Raw genomic sequence first — 15,804 nt, 5'->3', positions numbered from 1 at the left:
TTGGGCGCAAGCACCTAACCCTCAGATTCTGAGGCACCGTTCCATCCTCCTCGCCTCCTGCCACCGCTCGGCCTCTATCTCGTCCGCGCGTTCTATGCCCACACGCACGCCGAGCGGCCCTGCAACCCCGACCTCGTGGCCGGGCACGACCCACTCGTCCGACCCGAGCAGCTCGGCCACGCGCGAGACGCACTCCTCGAGCGTCGGCTCGGGCGGGAAGTCGGCTTCGCTGATCGCAGGCGGTGCATCTCCCTCTTCGTCGCCGTGCCCCTCAGGCGCCGCGTCCGTGCTGTCGTCCGCTGCCGCCTCGCCGCGCATCTCGGCCGCGACGAGCGCCTCAAGTTCCTCATCCGTCAGCTCGTCAAACTCGTCGACGTCGTCCTGCGCGCCGCGCGGAGCGACCGCCCTCGCGGGGACGGCCCAGTCGCCCGCCGTGCGCCCGTACGTCACGTCGGCGAACTGCCGCTGCCGGCAGTCGTACACGCGGTCGACGACGCTCCCTCGCGGCGGGAGGACGCGCAGCGGCGGCGCGCCGTGCGACGCGCGCGTGCTCAGCGCCGACAGCAGGACGGGGTGGCACATTGGGTGGAGCGGCTCCGGCGCGGCGGCGAGGACGGCCGAGAGCTCGGCGAGGTGCGCACGCGGCGTGAGGAGAGTGCGAGGGAGCAGGTGCGTCCATGAGGGGCGGCCGATCAGCGCGTCGGGCTCGGTCCAGGCGTCGAACTCGTCTTCGTTGGTGACGAGCGGGGGCGCAAAGTCGCGCTCGTCGATGGGCGCAGACTCGGGCCCGGCGCCTTCCTCAGAGAAGAGGCCGACGAGGCGGGATGGGTCGTCGAGATGGAAGGTGAGGAGGGCGGTGAGGACCGACTGCCGAATAGCGGAGGGTAAGCAAGGGGGACCGCAAACGCTCGGAAAAGACCGCACCTTGTCTATGGAGACGCTATCGCTAATCAGGAGAACATTGTCCGAGCTGACGAGTTCCGACAGCTCGGAAAGGCCCGAGCCGACCGTCGGGTTGACGACGACCGCCTCAGGGCCGTAGACGTCGCTTTCGCTGTCGACCGAAGCGATGACCACGTCGGCCACGAGCGGCTCGAGTTCCGGTTGCTGGAAGAACTCGAGCAACAGCGGCGTCCACGAGATGCGCCCCTGCGTCTCGAGGATGACGACCGAGACCTTGAACGCTTCAGCAGGCGTCGTAGGGAGGTGGCGCTGCAGCGGGTGCTCCATGGTCGGCACGAGGTCAATCCACTTGAGGCGCAGGCGCGAGGCGAGGCGATTAAGCGTAGCCCAGCGGCCGCAGCGCGAGTCGTCCGACCATGCTGTCAAGTCGAGGTGCGACGAGTGGAAGAGGAAGCCGACGCCATCGAGCGGCGAACGCGGGAGGACCTTCTGGCGGAAGGTGTATTCTTGTTCACGCGAGGTCGTGTTGGATCGGAAGAGGACGAGGTGTTCAGGCGAATCGACTCGCGCCATGAGAAGCGAGAGCGAGTCGGGCTCAACGAAGAGCTTCGAATCGTCGAGGTACAGTACCCAGCCATTCGTATCGCGCCCGTGCACCTCGAGGTCGTACATGACCTGGGCGTTGCCGTCCGGAAGGGCGCACACGCAGTCGAAGTAGGCCTTGCGGGCGCCCGGATCAGTCGGTGGCGACGAGCACGTTTCGCCATCTGCGGCGAGACTGCCGCAGCGCTCGCACAAGACGTCGTACTCCTGCGCTGGGTCGGCGGGAAGGTCGAGCTCGAGGCGCTCATACGGCAGCGTCGGGACGTCGACGGCATCCTTGCGGAAAGCGATAGCCTGCTGGACTGACGAGTACGACTGAGAGGAGAGCGAGTCGACCTGGTCGGCAGCGAACGTTTCTGACGTGATGCGCGAGAGGACGGTGACTGTGCGACCGTACTGCGTGCCTGTATACGGAGTGTTGCAGTCGTGACTCTGGCGCGGGCAGTTGAGTGTGTGCTCGACGGCAATGCTCGACATGTTGGGCGCGCCGGGCAGCGACGGCGAAAGCTCGGGAACGGGCGGGAGAGACGCAACATCCTTGTTGTCGGCAAAATGATAGAAGAGCGCGTTGTAGGGGTCTTTGGTGCGTCGAGCGATGCCGTGTGACCTGTGTGACTCATGGGCGTGAGTGCTGGACGAGGCCACGGAGTGATAAAGCAGACTCACCAATGGTGAGCGATCGTGACGGGCTGGTTGCCGCACTTGACCTCGCGCCGCACGCCGAACCACTGGTAGTTACAGCCGCAAGGAAGAAGCTCGAGGTCCTCGGGGAAGAGCCGGAAGTGTGAGTTGATGAAGTCCTGCTCGCCCCACCTCGCCGGCGTGCTGTCCATCAGGCGGTAATGATGCACGACCGACTGGACGTAGCGGTCGACGAAGCCCGACTCCCGCATGCGCGCAATCTCGAACAGCGCGACGCCGCCGTTGACCTGCAGCGTCTCGAGCTCGCCGGTGTGCGCGCACGACGCAGGCGCGCTACGCTCCTTCGCCGCGCGTTCCGGGACGTTGCCGCACTGCAATCCAGGCGGTACGCGCCAGTGCAAGCCGATAGGCCAGCACTTGTCGGGAAAGCGCTGGCACGCGTCGCCCATGTCGACGCCCATCGAGACGAGCGCGGTCGAGAGGGGCTTGCCGTAGCATGCCGCGAGGTCCGAGACGACCGTGACGTCCGTGTCAAGGTACAGGACGCGTTCGGCGAACGAGATAATCTCGGGGAGGAACATCTTGCAGTGGGCGGAGACGTGAATGTCGGGATCCGAGAAGGGGAGGACTCGTCGGACGGCTTCGCGGCAGAGCATGTGGTCGTACAGGCGGAGCGTGTCGTCCGACCCTTCGAACCACTTCTCCAGCTCGCCGTGCAGGGTGTGCGACGCGATGAGGTGGAAGACGAGTTTGCGCGAAGTGGTAAAGTGCCGGACCGAGCGGATGACGGACTGCGCATGCTCGAAGCGGTTGCCGTCAAAGATGAGCGCGACGTTGAAGAAGTCGTCGTCATTGACTTCCTCCTTGACGCTCATGTGCAGCTTCGTCGGCGACCCGTTGGCGACCACCGTACCGGGCGCCGCTCCCTCGGGCGTAGCAGCCGCAAGAAGCGCGGCAGCCTTCTTCGCCTCGGCCTGCTTGGCTGCCTCGCGCCGTACGAGTCCCGACCAGCTCTTGTTCTCGCGCGAGATCGGCGTCAGCTTGAGGTGCACCTCGACACGGTCGCACTTGTCGGTTGCGAGCGGGTCGGATACGAGGCTGACGGTTGACCCAGGGCGGAGCGTCGCATCGCCGGACCATTCGGCGTATTGGTCGTCCATCGTCGCCCACTCCTGCAGGACTTGCGGCGCCTGGCCCGGCCCGTCGATGAGGACGACCGAGAGGCGGGTTCCGTCGCCACACGAGTGGAACGAGCGGTACCACACCTCGATCGCGACATCGAGGTGGCTCGGAGCGCGGAACGTGCGAACGGCGGCGATGGGGCCTTGGCGCACGCTCACAAAGCCCTCCTGGTTCTGGTCCTCAATGTACGGCTTCTTCGGGTGGTCGCGGTCGAGGACGAAGGACAAGCCCTCGGGAACGGCGTATCGGTCGGGCGAGAGCGACAGCGTCTCATTCGCCGGGTGGAACGAGTAGAACCAGCCGCTCCAACCTTGGTCGAGCTGGAAGTCGCGCCTTGAGTCGGCGAACGCCGGCGGCGAGAACTCGCGGGTGACGACGGACTTGAGGAGCATGAGCGCTGGCGCGAGGTTGAGCTCTTGCACCCGCGGGTCGTTAAGAAGCGGCACGGTCGCGTGGAAGTGGGCGTCCCACGGGTCCATCGAGAATTTCTGCGGGAACGCGGGTCAGGCGGCCTTCGCAACTGAGAGAGGTTGCGTTCTACGTACCATGCTCGCGCGTGCAGGATCGCTACGCGCAAAGATGAGCTCCTCGGGGACGACAAGGTGCTTGTCGTCGTCCTGCAACGCAAGGCGAGTCCAGAACTCCCAGTCCTCGGCGCCGACCTCCTGATAGGTGGAGAACCCGCCGATGCGGTCAAAGGCGTCGCGGCGGACAAAGATGTTGCCGCTGCCGTACGAGTTGGACAACAAGCCGGCGGACACTTCCTGGCCGAGGAACCAGTACGTGCGACGGTGAGGCAGGCCCCCCTCGAGAGACTCGTTGCGCGGGACGAGTGGGTTAATGTCGGTCGCAAACTCGTCGAGCCAGGTCGACAGTGCGCTCGCTCCCGTGCGATGTGCGACTGATACGAGAGTCGAAAGTGCGTGCGGCTTTAGGACATCGTCATCGTCGAGGAAGAGGAGGTATGTCCCCTTGGCGAAAGAAGCTGCGACGTTGCGCGCTTCGCCGAGATACGAGTTGTCGATGCGCCGGAAATGCCAGGGTGGACGACCGGCAAGAAGGGTCTCGTTGCGCATGTAGCGCGCCTCGAGCTCGCCGAGGGCAGCGAGCGTGTCGGGAGATGACGAGCCATCGTCGATCAGGACGACCTCGAAGTTGCGGTACGACTGGAGGAGGAGCGAGTCGAGCAGCTGCGGGACAAGGTGCGACCGCTCGTAGTGCGTCACGCAGATGCTCACGAGCGGGTCGGTCGTGCGCGGCTGGACTACCGGGTTTGGCAGGCTGACGAGCCAGTGATGGAACTTGACCCAGTCGACCGCGGCAGTATGCGTCTCGGGTGCGGCGCGCACGGGATGCCAGGGGTCGGTCGCGAGGCGCTCGAGGGTCTGCTCGAGCTTGCGCGCGAAGGGCTTGACGAGCGGCGCGGCGACAACGGCATCGCGGTCATCCGGGTGCACGAGCTCCGGGATTCCGCCGACGTTGCTCGTGATGAAGCGAATGTTGTGCGCGATGCACTCGAGGACGGTGCTGGGCGAGTTGTCGGCGAGCGAGGGAAGGAGGGCGAGGCGCGAAGCGTTTTGCAGGTACGAGAGGGCTTCGGCGCGGTCGTACGAGCCGAGAAACTCGAAGTCGAACGTTGCGTTCGTGTACTGCTTGATGGCGTCGAGTGCGCCCGTGAGGAGCGCGCTCACCTGCGTGCGCGATTTGACGTCGGGCTGGTCGCGGCCGAGGAAGGTGATCTGGCGGACAGCACCAAGCGCAGGCGATGGCCCCTCGTCCGCCGAGTAGAGCGACTCGAGCGCGGCAATGAGCAGCTTGGTGCCCTTGCGCTCCTCAAGGCGACCGAAGAAGACGAGCTCCGTAACGGGTTCAACCGCTGTGCTCGTCTCCCCAGGCGGCACCGCTGGCGCCTCGACGACATTCGGGATGACGAGCGAGTCGTGCGGAAGCTGCCAGCCGCGCCGCCGCGCATATTCGAGCATGTAGTCGCTCGGCGCAACGACGGCGTCCGCCCACTCGGCGGTGCGCTTCTCGAAGACGCCCAGCTCAACAGCGTACTTGTCGACTGGGTAGCGCTTGTTCAGCATGGCGGCCCACTCGACGTCGGCGCCGTGCAAGCCCACGACGAGCTTCGTGCGCTCGAGCGCGAGCCCTTCCTGCTTTGCGAGCGACGAAAAGTAGCCGATGCCGGTGTTGTCGGGGAAGTGCACGACGTCAAATTCGCCGTCGCGGGCCCGTAGCCAACGCCAGACGCGCATGGAGGCTGTCGGCGTCCATGCTTTGGGCCAGAAGGGCTGCGGCTCCTCCTCGACGAAGCGAAGCGAGATGCCGGCGCCCGCAAGTCTGCACGCAAGCCCCAGTCAGCTCTGCGAGGCCCGCAGCGACACCAAATGTCCCTTACGTACTCTGCGACTAGGGTTTCGCGCTTCACGACAGGGAACGTGTCTGCGAGATGGGCGACGAGGATGCTCGTGTCGAAGTCGGCGGCTGCGAGCGCCTGCGCTAGCTCGCTGAAGGCGGTCCCGATTCCGCCGTTCTTGTGCAAGCCCGACAGCTCGGACGTGACGATCAGGACGCGGGTCCTGCCGTGCGCAGCTGGAGGCTCTGGCGGTTGCCTTCGCGCGAGTTGGTGGTGCTCGTCTCGCCACGGCAGCGTCCTGCGGGCTTTGGCGGGCTGTGGGTGGTTCTCGAAGCGGTGCAGGATGCTCCCCCACGCATAGTCGGCACGCCTGGCGCGCTGCGAGGCTTCGTCGCCGCGACGAGGCGCGGCAGTCGATGCGGGCGGCGAGCATGCGCGACTCCAGCACACGAGGGCGACGACGAGGGCGACGAGGATGTAGCGCAGAGCCCTCAGGGCTTTGCGCGGAACCCTCATCCGCTCCGCACAGTCTCGCTGCGACCGCTTGCAGGCGACACCGTCCTCGCGCTCTTGCTTCCGCTCCGATCGCTTCACAGCTTTGCCCCGGCACACGTTCCGCGCGGCTATTCGAGGCAGCCAGAGACCTCAGCACGTCACTCGGAGAGCTAGCTCCCGCTTCCCGCGCTTCCGCCGCAGCTTCGTCTTCACCCCACCTCGACCCCACTCGCTCCCGTCTCGACCGCTCTCCGCCCTTTGACCGCGCACGCAAGACCAGGAGGTACCATGCCAACTCAGACGCAGGCTCTCGTGGTCGCCCAAGTCGGTGCTACGCCCGTCTTGACCGACATCGAACTCGCAGACCCGCAACCGAATGGTGCGGCCGCTCTCTCGGAACGGCGGCACACCTCTGCCTCGACCGTGAGGAATCGCAGCTGATTCCACGTGTTCGCGTCATCACAGAGGTGCTGGTCCGGATCACCGCCTGCGGAGTGTGCGTCGTTTGCCCCTGTCCTTCCTTGATCATGGCCTGACTACCGTGTACTCGCAGCTGCCATACCGACAACCTGATCCAACACGGCGGCATCCCTTCCGCTTTTCCCTCCATCCTCGGACACGAAGGCTCAGGCACAGTTGTCGCCATCGGCAGCGCCGTCACGCGCGTCCAGCCGGGCGATTCGGTCCTGCTGTCGTACTCGACCTGCGGCGAGTGCCCCTACTGCCAGAACGACCGCCCCGCAGCTTGCCAGAACTTTTTTGCTCAGAACTTCGGCAGGACGCGGAATGCTGCGGTGGGCAGCGACCCGGTGGCAAAGGCAGTCGCGACGGGAGAAGCGATTCATGGTGAGTACGACTTCCGCTGTTCTTTGCTATCTTTCGCTCAGGTAAGATCGGATACCTCAGGAACGTTCTTCGGTCAATCCGCATTCGGTCGACATGCGCTGGTCGTCAAGTCTTCCGTCGTCAAGGTCTCGCCCGGAACCGACCTAATCCAGCTAGCCCCCGTTGGTTGTGGTCTGCAGTCAGGGTGCGCAACCTTCGACAGCCCAGTTCATTTAGCTGCTGACCGAGATAAGCTCTTTCTTCAGCGCCGGCGTCTTGCTGAACAAGTTCAAGCCGTCGCCCGAGTCTTCCGTCGCCATTTTCGGTCTCGGTGCGGTCGGGTTCGGCGCGTGCGTCTCAAAGCTCATCTGCTCGAGATTCCACTTGAGCTGAACTCATGTACAAACATAGTCTCTGGGCCGCCGTACACCTCAAAGTCAAGACGATCATCGTTGTCGACCTCTTCCCCTCTCGCCGCGACCTAGCCCTATCGCAGGGCGCAACACACGCCCTCGCCGGCGACTCTCCCTCGCTGCTTGCCGACCTTCGTGCCCTGACCGGTGGCATGGGCGCGCAGTATGCCGTCGAGGCGACGGGCGTCGAGCGCGTGCTCAGGACGGCGTGGGAGGCTATCGCAAACTTCGGCCATGTGTGCAGTGTCGGCAACCCAGGTCCGGGCGTCAAGGGGCCGTTCGAGTGCGTTTCGGTTGACCCTTCCAAACCTTGGTGTCGCTCCGCCCCATCACTTGCTGTGCCGGACCTTCTCGACAGAGGCTCGAGTCGCGCGCGATCATCATAGTCAGCATGTACTGACTTGTTCTATGGACACCTTGCAGCATCAACGACATGGTCAACACGTCCAAGACGTGGAGCGGGTTGGCGGAAGGGGACTCGAACCCGCCCATCTTCGTCCCGCAGCTCATGCGGTGCGTCTCGCTGCAACGCATGTACCGCGCTTGCCTCGCCTCCGGCAGGTCAGCCATCTTGGTTTGCTGCAGATTCACTGAGTGCACGCTCGTGATGGCGACCGCAGGCTGTACGAGCAAGGAGAGTTCCCCATTCAGTCTATCTCGAAGGTGTACCCCGTCGAGCGGTACGACGAAGCTATTGCAGACATGTCCGTTGCCCACCTCTCTTCACTGATCACAACGTCCCGCTTGCTGACTACTTTGCGATGAGCAGGAAGGCGGGCACGGTCATCAAGCCCATCATCACCTTTGCGTGATCTAGTCAACAGCATTTTATCGAGCTGCAAAGCTTCCCGACCGCGCTGGACCAGTAGGCTCATCATACAACTCTGCGGGAGCTGGTCGAAATATGGAAGGACGGGGAAGCATGCATGCACAACTGGCGAGTTGCAGCTGCGCGGAAGCGGAAGCGGCTTTCCTCTCTGTCTCGCTGCCCCCCGCGAAGGATCTTTGGCGCCAAGCGTTGCGCAAGCGAGATGCGCCAGGCGCTATTGTAGGATCTCTGTGCGTGAGCCTGCGGGACTCCGGCGGGTCAAGGCGGCTACGGCTCTCCCCGCACACCGCGCCCTCTAGCCGCCGCCGTCGCTATCAGCGCGAGCCGGAGCAAGCGCTGCCCGGGACTCTCTACTTCTCGCTCTTGATGCTCTCGCGCCTCTCGAGCAGTCTCTCGCTCCACTCGCTCGCTCGCTGCCCCGCTGCTCTCCGTCCTCATCAGTTCACCAAGCTCCTCTCGACTATGGCTCCCTCGGCCAGAATCCAGCTCAACGGCAAGGAGCGCACCATCCCCACCGGTGTCTTCGTCAACAACGAATGGGTGCGCCCGCCCTGCTCTACTCCCTGTGCAGCGCCGACCAGTGCTCACCCCCACTTGCCTCCGTGCTTGCCGACTCACCTTCGCAGCTCGACTCGGCGGACGGCTCGTCATTTGAGGTCCTGAACCCTGCCACCGGCCAGCCCATCACGCACGTCGCGCACGCGAAAGAGGCCGACGTCGACCTCGCCGTCTCGGCCGCGCGCAAGGCGTTCAAGACGACGTGGGGCTCGCACTGCGCGCCCGAGGAGCGCGCGCGCTTGCTGAACAAGCTCGCCGACCTGATGGAGCGCGACCAGCAGTTCTTGGCCGAGCTGGAGAGCTTGAACGGTGGCAAAGGCGTTAGGATCGCGAGGGAGATGGACATTGCAGACACGATCGGCTGCTTGCGGTTCGTACAGCTTTATCTTGTCCCCGACACACTTGCGATGCTGACAGCAAATTCACAGGTACTACGCCGGCTGGGCGGGCAAGGTCGCTGGCGAGACGATCGAGACGTCGCGGAACAAGCAGGCCTACACCCTCCTTGAGCCCATCGGTGTTGCCGGCCAGGTCATTCCGTGGAATTATGTGCGTGGCTACCACCCTGCGCTGTGGGGTTGGCTTAGACTGGTGCTGACTTGCTCCGCGCGAACAGCCGTGCGTCTTTCGGCTGGACCTTACTCGCGTGCGGCTTGTCAACCGGATTGGACCCTAACAATGCGTTCTTTTAATGGCTTGCAGGCTTATGATGTGGGGCTGGAAGGTCGGACCGGCGCTCGCTGCGTGAGTTCGCCGGCCTTCCTCTGCAGGCGCTGGGGTCAGCTCAACTAACTGTCCTTGTGCGCGCCGATCCTCTCGATGCAGCGGCTGCTCAATCGTCATGAAGCCCTCGGAGCTCACGCCCTTGACCGCCCTCGCGCTGTGCGACCTCATCGTCGAAGCGGGCTACCCTGCCGGCGTCGTCAATGTCGTCGCAGGTCTCGGCGCAACGGCGGGCGCGGCCATCTCGAGCCACATGGACATCGACAAGGTGGCGTTCACCGGTAGCGTTACGACGGGGAGGAAGATCATGGAGGCTGCGGCGAAGAGCAACCTGAAAAAGGTGCGGCGCTTCCGCTTGCACCTCGCCGCTTCTGAGCCTAACGCATTCTCCGCTACTGTGACACAGGTCACGCTCGAGCTCGGCGGCAAGTCACCATCGCTTGTCTTCCCTTCAGCGGACCTCGATGAGGCGGCCAACTGGTCCGCGCTCGGCATTTTCTTCAACTCGGGCCAGGACTGCACCGCCGGCTCGCGCATCTTTGTCCACGAAGTACGTTGCACCCCCTTGGCATCGTGTTCTGCCCAACGCCCGACTTCACGGTCGTAGGCGGGAGGCCAGCTCGCATACCAGTAGTCCATGGCGACTGACGCCCGCTCCCCTTTCGCCCACCAGGACATCCACGACGCCTTCGTCGCCAAGCTCGTCGAGCGCGCCCGCGCATGCGCAATTGGCTCGCCGCTCGACGAGGCGACGTCGTTCGGCCCGCTCATCTCTGCGCAGCAGCGCGACAAGGTCCTCTCGTACATCTCTTCGGGCATCGACGAGGGAGCCAAGGTCGAGACGGGTGGGAAAAAGTGGCAGGAGGAGAACGGCGGGTACTACGTTGAGCCGACGGTGCTGACTGGGTGCCAGCCGGGTATGAAGGTCGTGCAGGAAGAGGTGCGGTCCTTTCCTCCGGCAGTCTCGTCGGTTGGCCTGTCTCCCTCCCGACTGGCGCTCTAACGTTCTGTTGAATTGGTACGCACAGATCTTTGGCCCCGTGTGCTCGGTCATCAAATTCTCGTCGGAGGAGGAGGCGCTCGCCCAGGCCAACGACTCGATTTACGGGCTCGCCGCAGCCGTCTTCACCAGTGCGTCACACTGTGGCACTTGAATCGCAGAGACATACTGATGCTCTCACCCGGAAATAGACGATGCGAAGCAGGCGATGCGTGTCTCGCGCGACCTGAGCGCTGGCACCAGTACGTGATCTTCTCGAGTTTCTCCCCCTCCTCCTTCTCGCGCCGTCAGCTTCCCATCTCTGCCCGCGCATCGACACGGCGCCCTGCTGGCCGCTCCTGCGCGCCGTCTGCTGACTCGTCCCGTCCTTCCCTCTCTCCCTTTTTCCGCCCGCAGTCTGGGTGAACAACTACGGCCTCCTCTCAAACGCCGTTCCCTTTGGTGGAATGCGTCAGTCGGGCATCGGGCGCGAACTCGGCCGGCAAGGCGTGTACGAGTACTGCTGTGCGCTGCTTTCTCTTTCTCCGTCGTGTCGATGGGCCGCTGACCGGTGTATGGACGGCGAGCAGCGACAAAGAGTGTGCACCACAACCTCGGCGAGGAGCTGTGCGTCTTCCACTGTCCTTTCGCATCGAGTCGAGGACTGACCAATTTGTCGTGCTCTGCAGCTCCTGGCCGCTCTGAGCGGGCAACCTCGGGGCAACCTGGTCGACGTTCGAACGTGTAGCAAGCAAGCTAGATCTCCCTTTGTAGAGCAGTGCAAGCAGCAACAGATTCAAGGCAAGCGGGAGAGCCCAAGGAAGCGGACTCGGCGTCTGCCCACAGAGTACCTAAGAGCTCCTCCGGACGCTCATCCCTCGACCCGCCGACCCAAGCTTCCCTCTGCATGGACGCACCACGGCGAAAAGCACGGAAGAAACGCAGATTGAGTTCGCCGCTCCGGTACACCGCCTTTTTCTCGCCCCACGTGACCCTCCTCTTCTATCGTCGTCAAACCACTTAGAGACCCTCTGCGATAAAGACTTGTTAGCGAGATACTTGAGTCGCCCTGTAAAGGGGACGCACCAGCGAGCGCAGCGTTGAGGCGCGAGACCCGGGACGCGACCGAGAGGTCGACCGTCTTGTCGGCAACGTCGACGACGAGGCCGCCGAGGACGGCCTCGTTGACGCGGTTCTCAAAGATGAGGCTCTTGCCGGCGGCGGCGAGCTGCGACGACTTGAGCGAGTCCTCGAGGCGCTTCTGGAGGTCCTTCTCGAGCGGGACGGCCGACGTGATGACGACCTTGACCTCGCCGCGGTGCGCGCTCATGATCTCGAGGAAGCCCTCGACGACCTTGTCCGTCTCGTACAGGCGGCCGTTCTCGCTCAGGACCTGGAAGAGGTTGCGGGTGAGGTCGGACGCGCCCTTGGGCGAGGCGGCCTTGAGGAGCGCGTCGATGCCGGCCGACTTGTCGGCGGCCGAGAGGACGGGGTTCGAGAGGAACTCGTGGATCTTGGCGTCCTTGCCGACGGTCGACTGGACGCCCTTGAGGTCGGTCTCGACGGCCTGGAGGGCGCTGCAGGACCGGCGAGGCAGATCAGCGGGGGCGCCGTCTCGCTTCTGCGCAAAGGGGGGGGGGGGCTTTACGCACTTGTTCTTGGCCGCAGCGGTGAAGAGGGCACCGGCGTACTTGCCCGCGAGGCCTGCGAGAGAGCGAGATCAAGCCCGAGACGAGAGGGGGTAACGGGTCAGCACGGGGCGACAACGAGACGGCGCGAGGGGCGGGCGCGGGGGGATGGCGCACCCTGGATCTGGATGGGCGGGGCCTGTGTGCGGCAGAGGGGCGAGTGTCAGCAGTGCGCGCGGGCAGAGGCGGGTGGGCGAGGCTCGAGGCGACGAGGGGACGCGGCGGTAGCGCGAGGCGGGGGCAGCGCGCGAACTCACGGTCGAGGCCGAGGCCTGGGTCGCGTAGGTGCGGACAGCCTGGGCAGCACGGCGGGCAAACATGGCTGGCGACGGGTGGAGCGAGGCGGGAGGACGAGCAGCCGAGCGAACCTCGCCTCGTCCAGCGCCAGCGCTCCTCGCCGCCGCCGCTACAGCGCTGCCTCTGCCTGGGGCCCTTAGGAAGTACGAGGCTGACAGATCCGACCCGCGCTGGCCTTTGCCCTCACCAGCGGTCTCGCCCACTGCTCCCGCCCTCGTCGAGCTTGCGCTTCCCCCTCTTCTCGAGTCGTCGCGCGACCCCTACGCCTGGCGGGCGCATCAGACCAGTCGCGCGGACACGCCGGCTGTCTAGCAGGCTTGCTAGTGATCCCTCGTGCTTCTGGGGTCCGGCTCTGAGGCATCGGAGGGGGCTCTGAGGCTCCCAAGCTCTGGAGGCGACAGCGTGGTCTTCGCGCCTCGCTTCTGCGCGCACCGACAGCTGCTGCCGTACCCTCGCCGAAGTGCGAGGCCTGTTCTTGCGTTTCGTCTTGTCCGCGCCCGCTGCCACCTCGGCCGCTGGACCGTCGCTCCAACCCCCTCCCTCTCGTTGCTCGTCCTTCCTTGCCCATGTTCCCCTGGCCGCCGTGGGCCGGAGATCATTTCAAGGCGCTTGGCGTGAAGATCCCGATTGAGTCGTGCCAACGACCCGGTGTTCCTCGTGCATCCGCGTGCCGCTCGACTGCGTGCAGCGCGTTGCTCGACACCCACGCACACAAAGAACTGCCGTTCGCCGATGTCGAGCAGCTCGAGCTGGAAGAGAACCCGCTCTTTGGCGTCTTGCAAGGGGACACCGAGCTCGCGCACCTGCTTGATCCCGCCGGTGACTTTGACTTGAAGGTGCGCCGTTGTGGCACTCGTCGATGCCGAATGCTTGCTCACTCGTGCGCATCTACAGCAGCAGCTGTTTGACGCGTGCGGCGGCTTCTTCGACTTGCCGTGGTTCGGTCTCCATCGGGCACCAAACCTGATCAGACGTGAGAGCCCTTCCCGACAGAAGTCTTCGCAAAGCGCTAAAAACAATTGCGTGCAGTTCCTCATTGGCTGCATTTCTGCATGCACAAGTTTCATCTCTGTGTGCCGCTACCGGACGCAGAGGGCCTCGATGCCTTGAGCCAAACGCTTGATCAGGTGGATGCGCTCCGGCGAGTCGAGCTTCGAGCCGGCAGAATCCCGACCAAGCGAACCTTCGTGCGTGGCGCTTCCGTCCCCCATCACATGGCGCTACACTCACCAGGATGACCGTTAGCACCACCTGCCTTTCGTTTTGCACGGCCGGCCGCTCTGCCTCATCTTGCCTTTCTTTCGCCCAGACTACCTCCTTGCCCACCGCAACTTCATCCACATCGACCGTCAAGACCCCCAACAGCGACCAAAGGTCGTCTGGCAGGACGGGAACGAGGCTGTCTTGGCTCACGTCAATCCTGACGGGACTGTCGCTTTGCCCGGAGGCTCGATCGCTGGTCCGATCGAGCTGCCGCAAGTGCGCCACCCTCACTACGCTATTTCGCTCGCTGCGCTCGTTGTCGCCGCCGCCTCGAAGTACTGGGCCCTAGACTGCACCGGCCGTGGTTTTGAGCCTCTCCACCCGGACTACAGGACTGCACTGAGCAAGTGCGCTTCTCTCGCTCTGCGCATCCTGTCCGACCCGCTCTACGCCGAGTCAAATAGCTCGTCGACACTTGAGGTGGGCGTCGACCTCTCAAAACGTCTGGCGATCGACGAGGATTTCGTGAGCCTTCTTCCTCGCACGTCGCCCAATGACGACGAGACCACACCGCCCGCGCCCCGTACCTCGCCCTCTCGCGCGAGACAGCGCGCACCACCTACTGCGTTTGGCTACTCGGCGAGCGAACCCGCTGGCGGCGGACCGCGGCAGGCCCCAGCGCCATATGGGCGCAGGAGGAACGCGCTTGCCGATGCGTGCTGCTTCGGCCGCTCGATCGGCGCATCGGATGCGTGGGAAGGTGGGTCAGCGACGGAGGCAAGTGAATTAGAGGTTGGGAACGGAGCGCTGGAGATCGGGGGGAGTGCTGAGGCCGAGGAGGCGGCGAGGAGGGTCGACGCTCGTTTCGACACACAGCAAAGTACATGTTCTTGCCCTCGTACCTCTCCGCTTATATTGACTAATATCATTCTCTCTACAGTTCTCAAGCTCGCGTGCGACCCGCGAGTCGAACCCCGCTACCGGCTGCACCTCATGACTCTCATCCTTGCTCCTCGTTCGTCTCGTTCCTGCGGCCTTCTCGCTCAGACACGCTTTCTCACTGGTGCATGGCTTCCGTAGAGATTGTTCCTGGGTACGTCGACCGCGACGTGCCCCTCTTCGCCCTCGCAGGCGCGAGCCACCCTTCACCCTCGGCTTCCCCCGCCGCTCCGCCGTCGCCTGCGCCGCCCGCATCGCCCGTGCAGCTGCCCGTCAAGGTCGAATCATACGGCAGCAGACGTCCGCAAGCGTTTGACGCCGCCTCGGGGGTCGAGAACGTTCCGCCTCCGCCACTTGCAGAGCAGCCGAGGCGTTCTTTCTGCCCAGCTCCACCTTTGACGTCCAAACCGAGGCTCAGGCTGAGCGGCATCAGATAGAGTACGCTGTCTCCACGTTGCTACGCCGAGTCGCCGTTGACCCTGACGGCCTGCAGCTCTTCGTCTCGCAAGCTCGCATGCTCGCCCGGCGCATTCGCAGATTCCTTCATTGCCTTCTTTGTTGTTCATCTATGCAGTGGCATCCTTCAGTTTCATCTTGACTTGCTGCTGAGCCTCTCGCAAGCTTCAGGCGCCTGAAGCGCTGGCTTGCGCCACGGGATCTCGGTCTCGTCTTTCCTTCTCGACTGCCTCTTCTTGGCCCTATCGACCCGACAGCCCTTCCTCGCACCTCCTCCACTACGTGTCCCGCTCTCTGGTCGTGGCGGTCTGCGGCGTCGCCTTGCGCCGTTGCTGCGCGTTTGTCGACAATGCTGGTCATCGTGCTTGCGTCAAAGTCATTCAAATACTGCTACGCCGCGTGCACCCGAGCGAGCAGCCGCGCCTGGCAGCGTGTTACGCCGTCGCGACTTCCCTTGCGCAGGCCGTGCTAGATCCTGACCAGCCGTGCGACATCTGCGACTTGCGTAGCGAATCCAGCATCCTGCGTGCTTTGACTGTCACCGCCTGGCCCTTCCGCCGCCGGCTGCAAGTCGAACGTCGTCCGATCAACAGCTGTACGAGGCAAGCGAAGCCACCGAGCACCGTAGCAGCGTGGTCGGCGAGCGAGAGCGTCGAGCACGGTCAACACCCTGAACGCGCAGCGGGCGCGGAGAACGGTAGCAAGGGCCT

At 64.3% G+C, this 15,804-nt stretch overlaps 5 protein-coding genes across 5 annotated transcripts; 3 read left to right on the top strand and 2 right to left on the bottom strand.

Annotated features, from left to right (window-relative positions):
* Window positions 1-21: 21 nt before the first annotated feature.
* JCM10292_001423 (uncharacterized protein) lies at window positions 22-6,205 on the bottom strand (the record flags this gene model as incomplete). Its single annotated transcript, XM_076651201.1, has 5 exons — window positions 22-867; window positions 925-2,113; window positions 2,173-3,818; window positions 3,876-5,673; window positions 5,736-6,205. 5 exons carry the CDS (start codon window positions 6,203-6,205, stop codon window positions 22-24), a joined length of 5,949 nt encoding a protein of 1,982 aa, XP_076503236.1.
* Window positions 6,206-6,472: 267 nt separating this feature from the next.
* JCM10292_001422 (NAD(P)-dependent alcohol dehydrogenase) lies at window positions 6,473-8,234 on the top strand (the record flags this gene model as incomplete). The annotated part of the gene is made up of 9 exons (XM_076651200.1): window positions 6,473-6,563; window positions 6,650-6,680; window positions 6,738-7,030; window positions 7,091-7,214; window positions 7,276-7,359; window positions 7,421-7,705; window positions 7,846-7,935; window positions 8,043-8,126; window positions 8,192-8,234. 9 exons carry the CDS (start codon window positions 6,473-6,475, stop codon window positions 8,232-8,234), a joined length of 1,125 nt encoding a protein of 374 aa, XP_076503235.1.
* Window positions 8,235-8,617: 383 nt separating this feature from the next.
* On the top strand, window positions 8,618-11,216 carry JCM10292_001421 (aldehyde dehydrogenase family protein; the record flags this gene model as incomplete). Its single annotated transcript, XM_076651199.1, has 13 exons — window positions 8,618-8,791; window positions 8,878-9,179; window positions 9,238-9,348; window positions 9,426-9,455; window positions 9,512-9,553; window positions 9,635-9,872; window positions 9,939-10,082; window positions 10,206-10,472; window positions 10,561-10,663; window positions 10,724-10,774; window positions 10,929-11,036; window positions 11,102-11,138; window positions 11,201-11,216. The coding sequence occupies 13 exons, from the start codon at window positions 8,618-8,620 to the stop codon at window positions 11,214-11,216; spliced, it is 1,623 nt and encodes a 540-aa protein (XP_076503234.1).
* Window positions 11,217-11,531: 315 nt separating this feature from the next.
* ATP5 (F1F0 ATP synthase subunit 5) lies at window positions 11,532-12,519 on the bottom strand (the record flags this gene model as incomplete). The annotated part of the gene is made up of 5 exons (XM_076651198.1): window positions 11,532-11,542; window positions 11,598-12,088; window positions 12,164-12,215; window positions 12,317-12,338; window positions 12,457-12,519. 5 exons carry the CDS (start codon window positions 12,517-12,519, stop codon window positions 11,532-11,534), a joined length of 639 nt encoding a protein of 212 aa, XP_076503233.1.
* A 543-nt stretch (window positions 12,520-13,062) lies between these two features.
* JCM10292_001419 (uncharacterized protein) lies at window positions 13,063-15,075 on the top strand (the record flags this gene model as incomplete). The annotated part of the gene is made up of 5 exons (XM_076651197.1): window positions 13,063-13,332; window positions 13,391-13,469; window positions 13,806-14,459; window positions 14,640-14,714; window positions 14,780-15,075. The coding sequence occupies 5 exons, from the start codon at window positions 13,063-13,065 to the stop codon at window positions 15,073-15,075; spliced, it is 1,374 nt and encodes a 457-aa protein (XP_076503232.1).
* Window positions 15,076-15,804: the final 729 nt, after the last annotated feature.

The sequence above is a fragment of the Rhodotorula paludigena genome, assembly GCF_050403205.1.
Source record: "Rhodotorula paludigena JCM10292 DNA, Rt_paludigena_JCM10292v1_ctg47, whole genome shotgun sequence".
Lineage (NCBI taxonomy): Eukaryota > Fungi > Basidiomycota > Microbotryomycetes > Sporidiobolales > Sporidiobolaceae > Rhodotorula > Rhodotorula paludigena.
The sequence above is the reverse complement of the archived record's forward strand: the minus strand, read 5'-3'. Positions and strand labels throughout refer to the sequence as shown.